The sequence below is a fragment of the Penicillium argentinense genome (assembly GCF_028826775.1).
Source record: "Penicillium argentinense strain IBT 30761 chromosome Unknown utg000005l_segment0_segment0, whole genome shotgun sequence".
Lineage (NCBI taxonomy): Eukaryota > Fungi > Ascomycota > Eurotiomycetes > Eurotiales > Aspergillaceae > Penicillium > Penicillium argentinense.
Window position 1 is genome coordinate 1319518 of NW_026622664.1, and position 19635 is coordinate 1339152.

General features: G+C 50.2%; 8 protein-coding genes across 8 annotated transcripts; 5 read left to right on the forward strand and 3 right to left on the reverse strand.

The window, feature by feature from the left end:
- Positions 1-1611: 1611 nt before the first annotated feature.
- N7532_005285 (MFS general substrate transporter) lies at positions 1612-3272 on the reverse strand (the record flags this gene model as incomplete). Its single annotated transcript, XM_056617779.1, has 4 exons — positions 1612-1986; positions 2042-2804; positions 2864-3069; positions 3132-3272. 4 exons carry the CDS (start codon positions 3270-3272, stop codon positions 1612-1614), a joined length of 1485 nt encoding a protein of 494 aa, XP_056473938.1.
- Positions 3273-3732: 460 nt separating this feature from the next.
- On the forward strand, positions 3733-4554 carry N7532_005286 (uncharacterized protein; the record flags this gene model as incomplete). Its single annotated transcript, XM_056617780.1, has 1 exon — positions 3733-4554. The coding sequence occupies one exon, from the start codon at positions 3733-3735 to the stop codon at positions 4552-4554; it is 822 nt and encodes a 273-aa protein (XP_056473939.1).
- Positions 4555-4660: 106 nt separating this feature from the next.
- Positions 4661-4873, forward strand: N7532_005287 (uncharacterized protein; the record flags this gene model as incomplete). Its single annotated transcript, XM_056617781.1, has 1 exon — positions 4661-4873. The coding sequence occupies one exon, from the start codon at positions 4661-4663 to the stop codon at positions 4871-4873; it is 213 nt and encodes a 70-aa protein (XP_056473940.1).
- Positions 4874-5060: 187 nt separating this feature from the next.
- On the reverse strand, positions 5061-7533 carry N7532_005288 (fungal specific transcription factor domain-containing protein; the record flags this gene model as incomplete). The annotated part of the gene is made up of 5 exons (XM_056617782.1): positions 5061-6024; positions 6079-6249; positions 6306-6889; positions 6942-7230; positions 7457-7533. 5 exons carry the CDS (start codon positions 7531-7533, stop codon positions 5061-5063), a joined length of 2085 nt encoding a protein of 694 aa, XP_056473941.1.
- A 1602-nt stretch (positions 7534-9135) lies between these two features.
- On the forward strand, positions 9136-10122 carry N7532_005289 (uncharacterized protein; the record flags this gene model as incomplete). Its single annotated transcript, XM_056617783.1, has 2 exons — positions 9136-9354; positions 9433-10122. The coding sequence occupies 2 exons, from the start codon at positions 9136-9138 to the stop codon at positions 10120-10122; spliced, it is 909 nt and encodes a 302-aa protein (XP_056473942.1).
- A 2382-nt stretch (positions 10123-12504) lies between these two features.
- Positions 12505-14864, forward strand: N7532_005290 (putative nucleoside diphosphatase (Ynd1); the record flags this gene model as incomplete). Its single annotated transcript, XM_056617784.1, has 5 exons — positions 12505-12514; positions 12577-12611; positions 12684-12810; positions 12890-14353; positions 14422-14864. The coding sequence occupies 5 exons, from the start codon at positions 12505-12507 to the stop codon at positions 14862-14864; spliced, it is 2079 nt and encodes a 692-aa protein (XP_056473943.1).
- A 764-nt stretch (positions 14865-15628) lies between these two features.
- lea1 (U2 snRNP complex subunit LEA1) lies at positions 15629-16662 on the forward strand (the record flags this gene model as incomplete). Its single annotated transcript, XM_056617785.1, has 4 exons — positions 15629-15707; positions 15799-15839; positions 15959-16219; positions 16291-16662. The coding sequence occupies 4 exons, from the start codon at positions 15629-15631 to the stop codon at positions 16660-16662; spliced, it is 753 nt and encodes a 250-aa protein (XP_056473944.1).
- Positions 16663-17448: 786 nt separating this feature from the next.
- On the reverse strand, positions 17449-17658 carry N7532_005292 (uncharacterized protein; the record flags this gene model as incomplete). Its single annotated transcript, XM_056617786.1, has 1 exon — positions 17449-17658. The coding sequence occupies one exon, from the start codon at positions 17656-17658 to the stop codon at positions 17449-17451; it is 210 nt and encodes a 69-aa protein (XP_056473945.1).
- Positions 17659-19635: the final 1977 nt, after the last annotated feature.

A 19635-nucleotide genomic window follows, 5' to 3' on the forward strand; every position in this document is an offset into this window, starting at 1 on the left:
CCTGTGGCTCCCCTAGCAGCTCACACATAGCTCCGAAGCGCGTGAAGCGATTGTAGATGAATTAAAATGAGACGAATATTTCATCCAAAGTCGTTGGAGGGTGAGATAAATTTATGATGGGATGCAAAAACGATGAGAAGGCTGCTGGCCGCAGTTCCGATGCAAGTCTCTCCTCGCCTTCAATCTCTGGAATCTGATTTTCCAAGATCGAAAACAGAGGAGCAATATTTTCAATGGGAATATAGGTGGAGACAGCAGCCGAATTAATGAGCGGCTGCTGTTGGTTGATAATATTTAGTCCGGAAGTAGCATGCTGAAAGGCAGACTTTTAATGTCCCTGATGGCATTCGAAGCAGAAGAGTAAAATGCAGGCAATGAGGATGGTGACATTTTATCGAGGGCTCGTTTGAGGATGAATAGAGACTAGTTATCGGATGGCTTTATTGTAGTGAAGAAGGGTAGACTGGGTTTCTTCATGTGTGACTGCATGTCCTCTTTGACCGTGTACGAAGGATCGATACAAAGATCTAATAGTAACTGCAGTAGATCTCACGATCGTTTCATGATAAGCGGCCTGGAGGAGGTATGTGAAGATGCCGGAATCAAAACGAAGCGTAGTGTGAATTTGAAAAAAATTCAAGAGAACGCTATTCAGTCTCTAGAATCAGATCTGTTGACTGTGAAACCTGCCATAGGCGGGTTGGATGCGATATACCGGGGACATGCTGCACAATGCGAAGATCACGCGTGGTGGCTACATTGGTCGCCAGGTTCTGAGGTTCTCCGTAGTCACCCGCACGTCCTTCCTGTCGACACGCACTTGAGACAAGCAGGATTTTGCTCGTCACACTTCACTCGACGTATTCTGGTAATTGATTTGTCAACACCAAAGAGGTTCTAAGGTGATATTGAAGTGGCTGGACACGCAAATCCGAGGGGTATCCAATCAGACGAAACGGATGACTACTGTAGCGGGTACTTACTTGCAGGTAGCGCACCCAGTACGCGATCGACCCCTGGAGACTCGGCGATTAGGTGTACTCATGCTGGAACTATGAAATCTGCGTACAGGCCTCACGTCTTCATCTGCGGGGAATTTCTGGCTAAGCTGATTTCGAAGAATTTTGTCCGTCAGACCCCGTCCCCTGTCAGGTCCAGGACACAGGCCTTGCCTAGGATAGAAGCATGGCCCTGGTGCTAAGCCTCCTTAGTTTAGCTTTTCGAACGTGGCCTGTTGACTGGCCTGGCATGCCAGTACATGCCAGCGCCGAAAAAAGGCTATTTAAGCCTAATGATCGAACCGACCGTGAATATCCATGACATGGAGCTTGGAAGCGGCTGTTCCTGGACTTTGCTTTCAAATATTTGCAACCTTGTCCAATCTGGCCAGCCTTTACCATTCCTCGTGGTGTCCTGGACGTAGAAATCCTTTGTGGGGGCCGAAAATTAGGGCAGATGCTTCCAGATAAGCTTATGTTACGGGAATGACGAGCGAGGCCTCACGATTGTGAGACATCATCAAAGGTGGGCAATATCCGAATGAGTGACTAAAAGAGCTCCTAATATTAATTTTATTAGACGAATATTGGTCCTTCAACTGAACACGCTCATCTAGTAAGCATATTGAAACTTTTTATCATCTTTGTCCGTCAAGTCGTTTCGGGGTAATCCGTTTTCGTCCAATTCAACATCCCATCTCATACTTTCATTATTTGAGCTCATTTGCGAATCTCGTCTTTCGTTGTCGAATACGCAAAGAAGGCGGTATACAATCACGGCAACGAAAAGAAGACACCACGTAACGATGGAGGTTATCACTCCCTCTGTATAACGTGGTCTGTGAGTCCAGAGCTGTGGTGAGCCAATGCAACCAGCACAGTATCCAATGAAAAACATGGTGTTGACAACTGCGCGTTTCGTATTGCCCTTGACATTGGACGCCGAGAGTGAAAGAAATATTGACATACATGCAGTGATGCATGACGCCTTTGGGGAAAATGTCAGCTTTCCCAATTAGAAAATGTTGTGGATATAGACTTACCACCCAGGAGGCTACAATAAGGCCCCATTCAGCCGCTGCATCAAGTTTCATAAGGAAGATAGTGCCAATGAACGGCGGGATGATCAAGGCAAGAGCGATCAATGTTCTCTGACGTGGAAAGCAACAGACCAGAGCAGTGCCAATCCATAGCAGGCCGACTTGTACCGCACCCGACGGTGCAGTATACAGCATGGTGTCGAGCTTGCTATAGCCGATAGACTCAATGACAAGGGATGCGAATGTCAAAACCGGAGACTGCATTGTTGATAGAACACCGAAACAGAAGACCATCCAAGCCTTCGAGTCTAGCACTGTCTCTTTCAACTGGGGAATAGAGAATGAGGTTTTGTCTCCACCCTCGCGATCTGCAGCCATACGGAGGGACAGGACTTCTTTTTCGCGTGGAGTAAGAAACCACGCATTCTTGGGGCCACTAGGCATGAGCAAGAAGAAGCCGATTCCGGCAACCACGGTCAGAGCACCACAGATAATGAAGAGTACACGCCAAGGGGCGATTGACAAGGAATTATTCTTGCCGATGCCGTACATCAGTAGGCAACCGATGACTTGCGCCAAGCCATTCATGGTAATCCATAGAGCAGTTCGCACTGTATGCTCCTTTTTGCGGTACCAGATTCCGGTGATTGTGACAAAAGCGGGAGAAACAGCTCCCTCGCTGAATCCAAGAAGAAAGCGAACTGTGGCAAATCCGGCGAAGTTATTTGGTGCGGCGAGGCACATGCAAATGATGCCCCATATGATACTTAGCTGGTTAGTTAGCAAGATGGATCGCGCTACCGGGTTTCTCAGTGAAAGACATACACGGTTGCGCCGACAAATTTGGTGAGTGGTAGCCGGCTCATCAGGTAGATGAAGGGGTATTCCGATACCAGTTGGCCGACGTAGAAGATGGAACTCGACCACGAGTATTGCGAGTTGGTCAAATTGAGATCACTGATCAAGCCAAATACACCTGCATAGCTGAGACTTTGTTTGTCCAGATATTGCAAGAAGAAAACGAAGCACATCTGGGGAACCATTATGAGTTTATTGCCTGGAAGGATATAGGTCATCGGCAGGCAATACTCACGAATGGTAGAATGACCATGTCAATCTTTCGCAAGACAGCCTTTTCCTCTTCGGCAGTATACCCTTCTGAAACGCCGACAACGTCGCCGCTCGATCGGGGACCATCATCTGTGACCGACCCTTTATCTTCGGAGCTGTCCATGACTGGGGACTTCTGGAAATATATATTCCTTCCCATTACGTTCGATCATATACTCGGGACAGGTTGTTTGTCACCAAAGGCAGCGCGGTAGAAAGCATATGAGCTATCAACGAGCCTTGAGGTCACAAAAGGATCAACAAGGGATAATATATTCGGCCAGCTGTCAACGACAGATCTGGCTGCGAGCCAAGAGTGCCTATCTGCCACCGACTCGGAAGTGATCAACCAGGATTGTTGATAAACAGGACAAATATGGAGGCGGGGGCATCGGATCGATGCATCATCGGCAATCTGCACGGCCAGCTTCCCGACGAGGAGGATCTGCGATCTGACCATTTTCCAGCCATCGCCAGATCGACCTGCTATTTCAGCTAGCATCTTCCCGCAAGACGAGCGATTTAGTCATTTCGATATTTGAGAATTCCGAAGAATTCCGACTTCATCGACTATTTTCACCGCCATGCCCGACCACCATCCAGCGCCTGGCTCCGACATCAGGCCCTGGGCGCGACCGGCGCCGCGAGGTTATCTCTTTACCAACGCGAATGTCATCGACGTGCAGAAGGGGAATGTCCTGGAAAATGCCAGAATTGTTACTCGCCAGGGAAAAATCGAATCAGTGTCTTCATCAGCCGAAGCTTCCTCGTCGTCCGATTTGACGGTCATTGACTGCGAAGGTCACTACTTGTGCCCCGGCCTATTTGACGCCCACGTTCATCTTTGCGCCGTGCCTGGATTCAAAGATCTCTCGAAAGCTTTCGGTAATTCCGACCATGCATCCTTGCTGCGACAGCCATTTGTCGCGTCTCAGATGCTCCATCGTGGATTCACGAGTGTCCGCGACTGCGGCGGTGCACAGCTTCCTCTGAAGGAAGCTATCGACGACGTCTTCCCAGGCCCTCGTCTATTCATCTCGGGTCATGCTTTATCCCAGTTCGGTGGCCATGGAGATCTTCGATCATCGCATGACCAAGCTGAATGCTGTGGGGGCCTCCACAGCAACAACCACCTGGGGCGAATGTGTAACGGCGTACCCGAATGCATGGCTGCTGTCCGAGAAGAGATCAGATGCGGTGCAGACTTCATTAAAATCATGGGCTCAGGCGGAGTGGCTTCTCCGACCGATAAATTGGAGCACCTTCAATTCACAAATGCCGAGATTCAGGCGATGGTAGAATGCGCCGAGAATGCCGGGACATTCGTGACTGCCCATGCCTATACCGTCAAGGCGATTCGACACTGTATCGAAAACGGCGTGAAAGGTATTGAGCATGGGAATTGATCTGCTCGGTCCACTGGGTTCGGCGCAAACACAAGAGTTCGCTCTGCGGTCGCAGGTCCTCTCGCCGTTAGAGATTCTGCAGAGTGCAACCACCAACCCAGCTAAAATGATGGGCTGGGAAGAGTCAATCGGTCAGATCAAGGGCGGCTTTCAGGCAGATATTGTTTTCCTAAACAAAAATCCCCTCGAGGACGTGACCGTCTTTGACCGACCGGAGGAGCATGTTCTTGGCGTGATGAAGGACGGCCGAGTGTGCAAGAGTCGCTGGAGCACTCTAGCAGAGGATTCTGAGATCCCTGTGAGAGTGAAGTATAATTAATTGAACATCATGATATTTCCTGGAGTGAGGTGAAGCGCTTGTTTGTCGATTGTGTGAAAGAAGCATTGGGATGGTTTATAAGCATGCATCATGAAGTGCGAATGTGATATTCCAGAATGATCAAATTGACAAGTATGAATATGAGTGATGGTTTCCGTGACAGCTGGAAGCTTGCTCGTCACTCCAGTTAAACCGTAAGGCCAGAGAAATCGAGGGCATCCAACCCAGTCAGCCCCATCAGAAACGCCTGTTCGTCATTGCGGAAGTCCGAGAGAAAGTCGTACTCAAACGGCTCCCAAGGCTCCATAGTGCTGTCCAGGTGACTCGAATCTCGTGAAGCTGTAGATACCCCCACAATCTCTTCTCCTCTAGATGCGGAAAATGTAAATGCGCCCCTGGGAGAAATGACTGGCAGAATCCTCCAGGGATCTGCCTTCTCAGCCCTGTGATCTCCACCGGAGGATGTTTCAAGACCTGAACGACTGGCCTGCTCCCGTCGTTGGGGGTCTTCTTGCATCGTAAGCCATTCGGTCCACTCATCATAGCCAGAAGAAATATTCATGTTGGAAGTATCCTCTGAGATAGCCCTGACGCGTTCTAGTTTTGCCACCGCTTCGTTTGTGATGGTTTGAACGGCCTCGACGAATCGAACTCCTAGCTGAGCGGCCATGTTCCCTATAGCCATCCTTTGAAGACATTTCAACCCAAATTCGACTCGAGCATCGTAGCCAGAGTCACGCTCCAAGATACCAGAAACTAATGTAATAATTGTGGCGATGCTGCAGCCCTGAAAGTCGGTGAATGAAAACCTGGTAATTTTCCGATTTTTCATCAAGCTTTCGAATAAACGAAGGACTTTCCTCGCAGCCTTGGTGCAAGAGCTTGCCATCTTCTTGGCCTTATCACTGGCTTCTGATGTTTCAAACTCAGCCTGCCCCAGCTTGTTCTTGGCGACAGTGACGAGGGACACCTTGCCTATTGTGATCCATGCATAGTAGTAATTCAAATAGAGGTGGGCGACAGCACGATAACAGAGATCGCTGGGTCTGAAATGGTCAAGTCTGAAGTCTGCGGGAAGGGACCTTTTCCATTCTTTAAGACCTGCTTCCCATTTTGACTGAGGAAGCCACCCCAGTTCTGAAGATCCATCGCTTTGTAATGTTAGCGAGGTGAATATTAGACAAATGGTCGGAAATAGAACATACCCAGAGCCAGCGATTTTGTCAAGTATTTTGATAAGCCGCGCGTAGGCTATCTGGCATTGAAGATTGTCGAAAACCTGAGACCGATCAAGAGATGCACATTGAGAGGGGAGGGCCGCTGTGATTATTTTTGCATCAACAGAGCACGCTCGATTCAACTTGGTCGTAGTACAACTAAGAAGTTTATCAATCATTCAGTAACAAAACCAGGGGCTTGGATGAGTTCGCACCGTTCGAGAGAGTAGATAGACCACCAGAGACGACGTCGTATCTCCTTGTCTCGTTGGCTCATGGAATGATCATCCACTTCAAGGTGTAGGTCAGCCACCAAGGCTTTTCGTACTGCCAGTCCCAAGTAAACGTAAGATGTTCCAACTGCACAAGCAGGCATGAGGTAAACGCCCAGTACAAAAGGAGCCTGGACCGATCTCAGGCATGAGCGTTCGATTATTTCAGGTATGAGAGCTTTTGCATGGGAAAAGAAGACACTGCCGACATCAAGGTATTCTTTCTGCTGACTGCTCTCGAGCCTTTCAGGTCTCTCTAGGGGCGTCCATTGGCTCCCAAGCGCGAATGTAGCCATCGCAAGACATATAAATGCTGGATCAAATCTCAATGGCGAGTATTGGTCTGTGTAGAGCTCATTCATGTCGGCGAGCATCTGAGACTGGTCAAAGTAGAAAAAAACATCGGTCGCGTGCTTCATGAATACCGCAAGCAGAAAGTCCGCAACAGCACGAGGTGGAAAAGCGTCGATAGCTACTTGAAGTTTTGATAGCTCGGAAGGATGTAGTCCCTTTTGACGGATCATGCGCTGTGACCGTTAGCCACAGACACACTCGTTTCCGGGGAGGACGGAATCATACTGCTTGCATCGCAACCATATCGCGTTCCTCCGGAGCTGGCTGAGGGTCCAGAGAAAATGCTTCTCGGAGACGAGATAAAATGCTTGGCCAGAATATCCGTTTCGACTGGTCCGCAATGACATGCTTGGAAAGTCTATGGGAAATAACAGACGCTGGCGAAAGCACTTCATGACTCTCAGCGGCTACATTACCAGACGAGGCATTTTCGGCCTGATTCGGCGGCGTCGGCGATTGCTGTTGATCCGGTAAAGGTATTCGAGCCTGCTCCCCTGGAACCGACAGAGTTTCGCTGGTTTTTTGTGAGCACAATATCATCGCGATGCGATGGGTGTCACTCCTACTTCTCAAATCTGCAGTTCAAATTGCTCACTGAACATCGCTGGCATTTTGGGAAAGCATCCACTCGAGCGTTACCCTTTGCTGGGACACATTTACTTTTCCTTCGTTTGCAAGGCGTGCATCTGCTTCAGGTATCAGTAATTGCCCAACTGTAATTCGAATGCCTGTTTGCGTACGCCCGTGGTGCTCTCCTGCGATTTTCATCTGCAACGCGCCGGCGCCTTCTCCGCCGCTCTGCAGCAGTGATTTCCATCTTCGGAAATTTCCGGAGATGCAGTTTGAACAAGCTTGAAAAGGCGGACAATTGGTCGGTTCTTTGGGCCTGGTGTGTGCCACCTGGTGGCGGAGTATGACACGACCACTTTGCCGATGCGTCGGGATCCTGTCCCCGCTCATTTAAATCCACTCATCCGCGCCGCGTTATGTTCCCCGCATTTCGATATTCGGAGGTCGGCCGAGGCCATCGGCAGTTGGATAGGAGTGCTCCGCAGAAGAAGAACTCCTGTTAGATGCTTTCCTATGAATGGTAGAAACGTTAGGAGGGTACCCACTCCCTGTACTTTGTGGCCCTCCTGATGGAGTAGGCTTATCTCCATCAACGTCGCAACCAAGCCCTTCGGGACATTCAAGTCATCCATGGGACCTCCCCAATGGCAAGATCATTGACCCAGTCCATGCACCACTTTCATAAACCAGGATGTCGCCTTCCAACTATTTTGATCCCATGACTGATGAGCTCCGTTGAGCCAAAGGACTGATAGACTAGCGCATGCCGCCCATAGATATCCAACTTCAGATTTCCAGAGATCAAAGACCCCAGGCATCGCGAAAGACATCATGATAACTCTTTCTCGGAGCAATGGCAACGGAATCAGATCGAGGCTGGCATGGTGGGGGATCAAGATCTGGGCCATCGTCGGCTGCAGGTGAACGGGAATCGTGGAATCGAAGGTGGATGCGACCAAATCTCGAGGCTTGTCTTGGGAAGGAATTGATCTAAAAAATGGTGATATGTAGGCTTTGCTACAATCTGCTAACTGGGCGAGATCAAATCCTAGACAGACGGCATTGGTCAGTACCGCCTCCCAGATCGTGTCTCGCGTAGTGCGTAGAGTGTTCATCAACGGATTAGCGAGTGGCACTGGATGGGGTTTCTCCGCAGTTATGAGCTCTGATATACTCAGAGAAAATGCTGATGATGCCGTGGATACAGGACTGGCCACTGAGGAACTCTCCGAGGACGTAGTTGACGGTCGAGGTGCCAGTCGCTTATTTACCCCCGTTCAGCAATTTCCTGGTTTCGGCGCTCCTTTTGTCATTCCCCTGAGAGAATTTAGTGTCAAGTACGCAGATTTTTGTATAAGAAGACGCATACTGTAAGCTTTTTGCGCGGCTCTGTTTTGTGATTTCCGGGCAGGCGTGATGACCCGCTTCTTTGGTAGATTGGCCGAGTTAATAGCACCGCCCGGGTCCTTGGCGACTGAGACTGTCATGGTGTTCTTCAGAAATAGAATACCGCGATAGTAGCTCGATTAATACGGCAAGACGATGTGGCGAGCAAAGCGACAGGTTGAGGCAAGTTGGCGACGTGCTTAAGCCGATCTCCGTTGGTGCCTCAGGCCGCAGCTGGCTTACTAGGCGGATAGCTGACTGGCTTACGCTTCTGGGCCAATCAGAATGTGCGAACTATGCTTTCCAGAATCACCGGATTTTTGCCCTTGAAGGGCTTCTCAACATATAAAGAGCAGTTTGCTGACCGGAATGAATGTGAAGCAATCCAATTCGGAGCAGAGCCGATATATCATAGAATTTCGGGTCAGTACTTTACCTTACGCCCCGAGATCACATTCCCGACATGGCTTCTCTTGCGAAAGAGACCGTCGCAGTTGTGGGTACAACAGGCATTCAAGGCGAATCTGTTGCACGTACCTTTTTGAGCCTCTCTCACTGGAACGTCCGCTGCTTGACACGCCAGCCAACTTCCGACAAAGCCCTCGAACTTGCACAGCTCGGAGGCGAGATCGTTCTAGCCGACCTTAAGGATGAAGCCTCCCTTCGAAAAGCTTTCAGCAATGTCCAAGCTATATTTGTCAACAGACTTCTTGCATCCCTATCGCAAGAATATGGACTCGGGACTCGACCCAGGGACTAGCGCGAAGCAAGCCTACCAGGTCGAAGTCACCCACGGAAAGAACGCTACCAAGGCCGCAGCAACCATCCCGACCCTGGAAAAGTTCGTCTACTCAGCCCTGGGACCTATGCATGCTGCATCAAATGGCAAATACTCTTTTGCTTTCCACTTCTAGACCAAAGCGAGTATCGTCGACTACATCGAGACCTGCAGGTGGAGCTGGCGAAGAAGACCTCCTACATCTACATCGGCGCTTATACTACCAACGCCTTTCTCTACCCTCAATTCGTTCCACAAACTGGTGACTTCATTTCCATCCTTCTAACCCGAAAGGAGACCTGCATGCCCATTATCAATGTCCCACGATCCACAGGACCCTTCGTGAGAGCGCTTGTGGAGGATGAAGAGCCTCGAACGAAGCTCCTTGCGTACGAAGATTATCTTTCTATCGAGCAGGTGGTAAACATTTGGAAGAAAGCTCTTGGAAAAGAGTTCAGGTTGATTCAATTGACCATGGAAGCGATGAGAGAGAAACCGGGCGTGCCAAGGGAGATTCTTCTGGGTGCTGCATATCTCGGCGAGTACAGCTACTGTGCGGGTGTTTCGAATGTAATTAAGCCCGCTCGATTGAAGAATCGGCTAGAGACACAAAGCTTTAAGGACTGGCTTGAGGGCAAAAATGCGATGGAATTGCTGGGAGCGAACAAATAGATATTCTCCGCGGCTGACCCAGTGTTATTTCACTATCGTTTATTGAGTGATGCGTATCGATAAACACTTGTGGAATGCTGTACTGGTGATCTTTGTTGAAATCAATATGAGTTCTTACATATGGTGTTGCTTTTGAGGTCAGAATACTAATCAATGAATCCTTCAAGCGTGCTAGATCAATATCTATGTTGTATTATTAATAGAGATAGTATTATGAATGGCAGCATATAGTCATGTTTATATAAGGCACGATTAAGAATAGCCTGTAACAATCAGCATCTTCCCCGGGAACAAGGTCTTTAGTGCTGTTGCGACGTTGCTGTAGGTGAAGAAATAGCACAAGGTAGTTATTGTCTGTGACAGTACACATGCATGTCGCATTCGGAATGGCCCGCCCTTGCATATGCGCTCGATGTTGGCGTGAGGGCTAAATTGGTGGTAATCATTTCGAACAGGGCGGCTCGAACCTGTGTTCTCGAGTGATCTGTACACTAGTGTAGTGAGCGCGCATCTCAAAACCACCTATGTAGACATGAAAGGCCTTTTGTGGAGAGGGGCATGTCAGGGTGCCATTGCTGGTTTAGTGGACCTCTTTCTGGCTGCCAGCTGCCATTGGACGCAAAAATTGGTTACATATAGACTAGCGCATGCATGTATCTAAGCGTGATGGTGCTGGCGGTATTGTCGGCACATTCCTCAGGTATCTTCGCGCTCCACTGGATTAATCGCAAGACTTGACTGAGCTACTGAGCGACTGAGCGACCGAGGTGAACGGTGGCTGCGACACTTATGAGACACAAATCGGAAAGCAATTGGTCGAGGGCTTTGCAATGCCTGCTTACTCCATCATTGTATCGGTCTGGCTGTAGCTATCATGAGATATGATTCCGAGTCCATGCATTAGCCTACGTGTTTACGAAGAGGCGGAGAAGGTTGGCTTGATTGAAACACAGTTTGTTGGCGAGCAGTCGGCGAGCGGGCCATACTCGACGATCTGTTCGCGTCGTCGTCACCTGCATCTGCAAGTGTGGTGAACAAGGCTCCCGGGTTACCAGGTGGTCGAGGCGTAAAGGGTAGTTCTCAAAAGAGTGTATGAGTCCAGGATGGCTTGCGTACTTCCACTTATGTCGTAGAGGAGGGTATCATTCCACAGAAAGAGTGAAGAAGGACAGAACCTGACACCCAAATTGTGCTGACGACGAATCGATCCGGAGGCTGAAAGGTGGGGCATGGCGACCGAAGATCCTCGGGGACGCGGGAAGACCCTGAATGACGCGAGCGCGCAATAAAATTAAAACGAGGCCGACAGGGTCTCACGGGTGACCTGCGGCAGGCTGTCTAGGTCTAGCCCAGCGCCCAGCCGCGTCTGATCGGGCCGTGTCTGTTCTATTTTTCTGCCTCGCACTATTTCGACCCGTTCTCTCTTTTTTTTGAAATAGTTTTTACGGTTTCTCCTGCTGAGCGTGGCCAAAACATCAGTGGCCCCGCGATATAGATGCGGAGGTTGCCAAGAAGACCGCGCCGGCACTCAGCATATCATGAGGCAGTATTGGCCAGGGCAGTCGGCCCCATCCTCCGGGGAAGGAATGAGCTGACGTACGCCGACGCACCAGCACGGGCCCGACCCCCTGCTAGGCCAACCTAGCGCGGGTTGCGGCGTAACTGTGGAAGGGCGAGATCAGCACGGACAGGGATGAGCTGCGATTACACTGGAGGTGCAACACTGCGAGAATGCCGTGGTGACGAATGCATGGAATAGAGTTCCGGTAGCTTTTTCTTTTTGGACCCTGGAGATCAAGATTCTCAGATGAAAGAAAAGCGAACGTAGAGGATATGCTCGTTTGTTATTGCCAGTAATAGTGAGGAGAATTGCCAAATACAGCCACCGAAGGGAAGAAGAGAGGCATACCCCTCGGCAGGGGCCGGTGGCAGGAGTGACACCGGCAGGAGAGGCCAGAATGAAGCTGTGGAGAAAGGAAGGTGGAGGGCCACTACGTCAAGCTCAGGTGTCGAGGCATCAACACGAACAAAACCGGGTAAAATTACCACTTGGTGTCCTGCCGCGTATCGGTATTGCACTTTCCCCGTTGCGGCCGCGCTGGAAATAGCCCGGGGCCGCCCAAATGCAGTGGGAACGCCCCGCCGCAAACTCTGGCCTCGCCCGTCTCGCCCGTCACGCCTGCGTATTGCCACCCGTTGTCGCGTCTCCGTTTTAAGCCACTCCTTATCTCCCTCTGTTCCTTCTTTCCTCGAAGACCCTTTCGCTTCCTGTCACTCGTTCGTTCACCATCTCGGTTTCCTCGGTCCTCTTCGGGGTGATTCCCTCTCTCCCGACTTACTCTCGCTTTTCTGGTCATGCTCGAAGGATAGGCTCGAGTCCAAATGGGCAAGTGTATGTCGGTCTTGAATCCGTGCAGCCAAGAACCCACCAAATCGCTAATCGTTGATCTGCAGGGCGTTATGGCATCGTCCTGGACGCTGGCTCGTCTGTATGTAGCTTTGATTTTATTCCGACAGTGCCATGTCATCCGATATCTTTGAACTGACTTGCAATCGCTCAGGGGACCCGTGTACACGTTTATCGGTGGTTGCGCAATGCGGCCGCGCGCAAAGGTGCCGATGCGGATGAACTGAAATCACTACCGGAGATCAAAACCAAGGAGGACTGGGTTAAGAAGATTCATCCTGGTAAGTGCACCGAACGGGGACGACATTCTCGGCAGTTTCACAAGAGCCATTCGTGCTGACTGCTTTCTTCTCGTACTAGGCGTCTCTTCGTTTGCCGGTCAGCCTGAAGCTATTGGACCCGACCACCTAGCAGAGCTCTTGGAACACGCGAAAAAGATCATCCCGAAAGAAGATGCGAAGGATACCCCAATATTCCTACTGGCGACAGCGGGCATGCGGCTGCTTGGGAATTTGGAACGCCAGCTCTTGCTCGATCAAATTTGCTCATACGCTCGAGTAAACACTGATTTCCTGCTACCCGACTGCGAAGCGCATATCCAAGTGATTCCGGGAAAGACCGAGGGACTCTATGGATGGATCGCGACAAATTATCTCATGGGTACCTTTGACGCACCCGAGAAGCACGACCATGGGAAGGGCCATCACACCTATGGCTTTCTGGATATGGGAGGTGCTTCTGCTCAGATCGCATTTGCTCCTAATGCGACGGAAACTAAGAAGCACGGGGAAGATCTCACCCTCTTGCGGCTGCGGAACATCGATAGCTCCGTGCAGGAACACCGAGTTTTTGTCACCTCGTGGCTGGAATTTGGTGTAAATGAAGCCCGGCGACGGTTTGTGGAAGCTCTACAAGAGCAAATGAGCACAGGCACCGAAGTGCAAGAGTTGCCGGATCCTTGCTTGCCTAGTGGGTTGAGGACTACCTTGGATGGGAAGAGTGTCCCAGCAGAGTCTACGGGAGTTTCATTGCTTGGTACCGGTCAATTTGACGAATGTCTTCGCAAAACCTTCCCTTTGCTAGACAAGGATGCGCCATGCTCCGACCATCCGTGTCTGCTTCATGGCACTCACGTTCCAGCTATCGATTTTGATGTCAACCACTTCATTGGCATCAGCGAATATTGGCATACTACGCACGAAATTTTTGAAATGGGGTACAAGGATAAAGCATACGACTTTAATACCTATCAGGAGCGTGTTAAAACGTTTTGCTCTCAGGACTGGGACGCCATCGAGCATGGTATCGAAGATCATAAATGGGGCAAGAAGGTCGACCGTCAAAAATCCTACGAGGTTTGCTTCAAAGCATCATGGATCATCAATATGCTCCATGATGGCATTGGAGTGCCTCGGGTTGGCCTAGAGGATACGTCGGGCTCTTTTCACAATGGCACGAAAGAAGTCTTGACGCATGGCGAGCAGAAGGGCTATCTCGATGCCTTCCAGGCTGTCAACAAGATCGATTCCACAGAAGTGAGCTGGACTCTGGGGAAAATCGTCCTGTATGCCTCATCTCAGGTACCAACCGAAGAGGACGACGAAGCACTGCCCGTCGGCTTTGGCAGCAATGTCCCGGGGGTCCCTACCGACTTCCAATACCCCAGCGTGGCACTGCTTCCTGACTCGGATGGGTTCCACAGCGAGCACTGGCACGATGCACTTTTCAATGGAGACTCGCCTCGCCGGATTCCTGGATTCCTCCTGTTTCTATTTATCATCGTGCTAGCCAGCTTTTTCCTCTGCGGACGGAGCCGTCGCTTGCGTATCTACCACCGCGTTAATAACCTCCTCCGGCGTGGTGGACCTTCACATCCTAATCACCCTAAAAAGCGCAAGCCTTTCGGTGGCATGTTGCCTTTCTTGAACCGCAGCGCCCCTCTTACGAGCGCGTTTTGGAAGATGGAGCTCAGGAATTCGATCTTGGCGCGAACGATTCCGATAGCAGCGATTTGGATGGTGGTCGTACCTCCGATGCCGGGTCGGGTACTTTGCGGCCTCCGAAACGGGCCTCAAGCTGGGGCAGTGGCAGTAACACTCCCAGCCTCAAATACACACTTGATAATAGCTCTTCTGGGACGATTGGTCTAGGGATCAGTGGTGGTTCGGGTGTCGCCATGGACCGTGCAGGCCTGGTAGTGAGGACAGAAAGTCGAGACCACTTGGCTCCTATCGCACTGGGACCGACTACGAATGGACGTCGCTCTAGAGCTGGCAGTCCCACGCGATCTCATCACCAGAAATCGCCGAACATGAGCCCCCTCGCCGACGACTGATGTCCCTGACGCAACCCGCTCTGAATTATGCTTTCCGACCTTCTACGTGCTTTATTTCTCCTGCATCGCATTTTCCATTGGCGTTTGTTTTTCTCTTTTTTTTTTTTTTTTGGCGCAGGTGCCATCATGCTAATAAGTGCGCGGCCCTTTTCGCTGTCGGTCCTGCTCTCAGCCTTTTCCCTAAAGGGTTGCTTATGGGCAGCCGATGCTTTCGATTCTTGGTACCATATTCGCCTTTGTGCTCTGGAGTACTTCATGGTTTCGGTGCTTTCGATCTGATCCGGGTGATTTGATGTATTAGCAGTGTACCATTAGCGTCTCGCTACCAGTTTAATGAATATAGAGTAATACATTGCTTCAATGTCTGAACATCTTTCTGGCTGCTAAGTCACTTGTATAATAATACTACATATATAACAGACTACTGCTCCGAGTTAAATAATTGCTGGTCAAAACCGTGTTTTTCCACAACAGGACAAATACCTTAATCTGAAGGCTTAACTCGACCTTACATTAATGTAGTTGGGTTCCTATCTCAGATATAATCACGTGATAATAGCGCATCTTCTCACCGCCCGGCAAAAATGGTTGCGGACCATCGGTTGATTAGAGAAACTGCGACAGCTCCCCTCGTTCAGCATCCTTCCTGCTTTTCGCCGCATTGACGTCCCCCACCACACTCTCCGGTCTGCGTTCACTCGAAGTGACCTCCCGATAACTAATTCTCCTTCTGTTGCACATCGCCGAGAGGCACGACCGCCGACATGCGCATCGACGGCGACCTCATTAACAATGCCCTCTCATACATCAATCCGCTCCATGACCGTGAGCTGGATCTCCGAGGTACATTTTGCTGATACACACCTACCTGCGAACAATGGACATGGCAATTTCTTTTGGAACTGTATTAATCATCGCGTCACGAGTCGTATAGGACACAAGATCCCTGTGATCGAGAACTTGGGTATCGCAAATGTGAGTACACCTCAGGGCTGCCTGGCTCTGGATTCCGCGGACCTGAATTCTTTCACTCTGTGTAAACACCCAGCAGCGGGTCCTCGCCTCCCAATATCTGTACTAATACAATTCACCAGGATGAACACGATACAATCGATTTCACGGACAATGACATTACCTCCCTCGGGAACTTCCCCTATTTCCCTCGTCTCCGCTACCTCTTGGTTGCTCGCAACAGCATCAGTCACATCCAGTCGAGCCTTGCGCAGTCGCTCCCACACCTGCAAACCCTTATCTTGACCGCCAACAACATGACCGAACTTGCGGATATCGACCCTCTCTCGCAATTTCGCCTGGTACATTTGAGCCTTGTGGACAACCCCATTACCCGGAAAGAGGTATGCTACCATTTCATGCTAACTTTGATACGGTATTCATGGATAGTGGCTGACCAATGTATTCTATCTAGCACTACCGCTACTGGATCATCTGGAAAATCCCCACCGTGCGATTTCTCGACTACCAAAAGGTGAAGAACGTGGAGCGCAACAAGGCGAAGGAGCTTTTCGGAACTGCGGAGGAGCCGACTCCTCTGGCCACAAAGATCATGGGTATCAAGACGTTATACTCTGGCCCCATCGAGTCCGCGGACCAAACTCCGGCAGAAAAGACTATTCGCATCAAACTCACCGATGACGAGCGTGCGCGCGTAGAGGAGATGATTCGAAATGCAACGAGCTTACCAGAAATCAAGCGGTTGGAGAAGGAGCTGGAAGAAGGACGTATCCCCGGCGGACCTCTCGGCAAGGATGACGATGGCGATAGCGAGATGCGGACGTGATTTCGCCAATTTGCATACCCCGGATTTCTGTTCATGGCTACGTCTTTTCTTTTCACGATCACGGGGATTTTCACTTTACTGGGCTGGAAGTCGCGGAATTGCCACGGTAACATCTGTTTTCATATGGGGAATTTCTTGCGTTTTACTTTTCATGGGTGCTGGTGTGGTTTCTTTTTTCCAGCTTCGCGGACTAGCATTACTGGGCTACGTATTCATACCCTCAAAAGCGTTGTCACACATACACTGTATGGTAGCCTCTGGCTCGTCACCTCTTAGGTCGTATAATAAATGCAGGCCTCGATGTGCCATATTCTGCAAAGAACTTCCAAAATGCGCGAGTGGTCTGGAGAGCCAGTCCAATAGTGTACACCAAAGTACATCTAAGCTGGCAAGACCCTGAGAGGTCGTGGATATCGAGACTTCCATCATACTGCTTTTACTTGCCAAGGACAGCCTTGGAGCAAGTCATAGTTTGTCAATGGAGTAGCCCTTTGACTTTTATTGGAGTCGCATTTTGCTGACGACATGTCTAGTTAGTAATCCTGCCCAAGGCGCCCGCAAGGGAACGAGTTGAAGTCATGACTACTTGGATTCAATGCGTACAAGAGAAAATAAGGACGGGGATAAACATGTTCATGAATGATGAATGGAGACAAGTCTCCACTATCTAGATGGCACCATGGTATGCCGAACCGCTAGATACAATCGAAACACATCCATAATCATAAAGGAACAGTCTGAAAGACCCTCAATCAACAAGATTCCTAATCCGCCTGACCTGGATCTTCATATCTCCGCAAAGGAGCAGTGAGAGTATGTCTGAATTTCCCTGGATTCTTCCTCTCGAGCAGCGAAGTGCTCTCTCTCTCGTTCTTTGTTTCCTTGGTCGTCGGGCCAATTTCGCGCAGCTGGTGTCGCCTGCAGAGGGTCGTGGACAGCAGGGCCGATGCCGGGTAAGGTTGAAGAAGCCTCTGGTTTAAGCAAGCCGCTGGACATCGTGATGCAATTCAATCACGAGCAGACGGCAGAATGTCAATCGGTGGTGTGCCCACTTGCGGGTATCTTATCCATCGAAGGCCGGTATAGTTTATCCACGATGTCGGTGGTGGTAGGTTCTGGTCGTGCGCGCCGTCGCAGGAACAGGTACTTGATGTCGAGTCGGAAGTCAATCCGATGTAGTATCGTACCATGCTCTGGTGGTTTGGCATGTCGAATGCCGCTAAGTCGGTGGCAGTTTATCCACGCAGAGGTGGTTGAGCACAAAGCTCTGGATTTGCTCTCCTCCGTCCCAGTCCGTTCTATGGAGAGGGCGAGGACCGATTTTGAAGTCGATAAAGATCTTGAATCGGAGGGAGTGAGGCAGGCTATTCCTATCACGTGTGTGCATGCCTGAAGGTTGAGGCCTGAGCAATACACGCAGTCGTATGAGATGTACTATGTGATCGGCAAAACGATGGAATGGATTGTCTGTCTCTCCAACAATACGGCACGATGGAAGACAGGATTCTTATGGTGTTGGAACTAACCAAGAGGGATCGCAAATATACCCACAGTCTATTGCTTTCGAGATACATCTCGTGAAGCGAAGTCTCACGTACATGCTACTGAGGAACAAGAGAAGCTGGATTGGGATGATAGTGATGGATGGGCGAATGGAGTAGGCTACACTATCTAGATTTTCCTTCTGCTCAAGCACCCGAGGCGTCCCTCAGGGAAGCAGCCATGCCATGAATTTGACACAAGGTTGCAACACACCCACATGCGAAGAGACCTCATCCTCGAGTTGTAGAAACGGAGGGGAAAAGTCGCAGGAACTAGCCTGAAAAACCCCTCATTTGTCAGTAACAGCCAATCTGCCCACGTCCGAAGTCTTCCTTGACAAGCTATTCGTAATGGAAGATATGGTTGAAGTTCGGTGGCCGCCGGCCTGGCCGGTTCGGTGCAGTTTATCTCCACATGCAGGCCGCCGATCGCTAGACACTTCCCTGGTCGTTCGAGCGCAGATTAACACCATATGCCATTGGTCCGTGTAGAAGTAGCCTCGCTGGCCGTTCGAGGCTTTCCGTATGGCGGTGTGCTCACGACGATGCATTCTCTGGCCTTCCCAATGTAGGTACATAGCAATGGTCATCGTAAATGGTGGTATATTGTATCGAGAGATCATGTACTGGGACAAAGCATTTGTTGGAATATTGTGTCTCGTGGAAGGCGGACTCATGGGACTTGAGAAATCGTGGAGATCGTCAAACCGTGAAATCTGTGTGCACAGTAGCGAGCACGTGGCATGCAACTGAGTATGTAGCTCTTTCTCCCCCTCCCCCGCAGCGCTGCAGCGGGCGCAAGGAGGGGGGAGAAGATGGGAGGCAGAAGGAAGGAGGGATGCTCGTGCGATGCATCATACGATGTAGATGTGTTGTCACGTGATGACGCATTTGAGGCCTGAAGCCGGCGTCAGCGTTTGTATGCGATGCTTGGTACTCTACCCTGGTAGATCTAGATTTCCATGGTTGGAGATAAGCAGGAGGTTACTGGAGTAGATGCGCTATGCCGATCTTCTCAAGAATGTTGTGTGATGACACAAAACGACTCCCATAATTCGACTTGATCTCACCCTCCGGAGACCTTTTTGGGAGGGACCACAATTCCATACAGTACTTCTGTATGCATACAGCAGATATCCAATCTGCTTGAGTGCTTTTTTTTTATTTCTTAAGCAGTGAGTACTTTCGCCACACTATGCGAGCCACTTGGATTAGCTTTAAAATCTCAAGGTCGACGGCAGTCACCAGCTATGACCTTCATTTGTTGATTCGTTATATATGTATATGCATTTTGGGCCCTGTAAGCTAAAGAGTAGTCCACACACATGAAACGCGAACAAACTCTCATTAGGATGAACCAGCCCAATTGCCTGTGGGGCAAGCTCGGCTCTGTCCGTTTCTGGCTGATTGCTCCAAGTAGAGCTTACTTCGC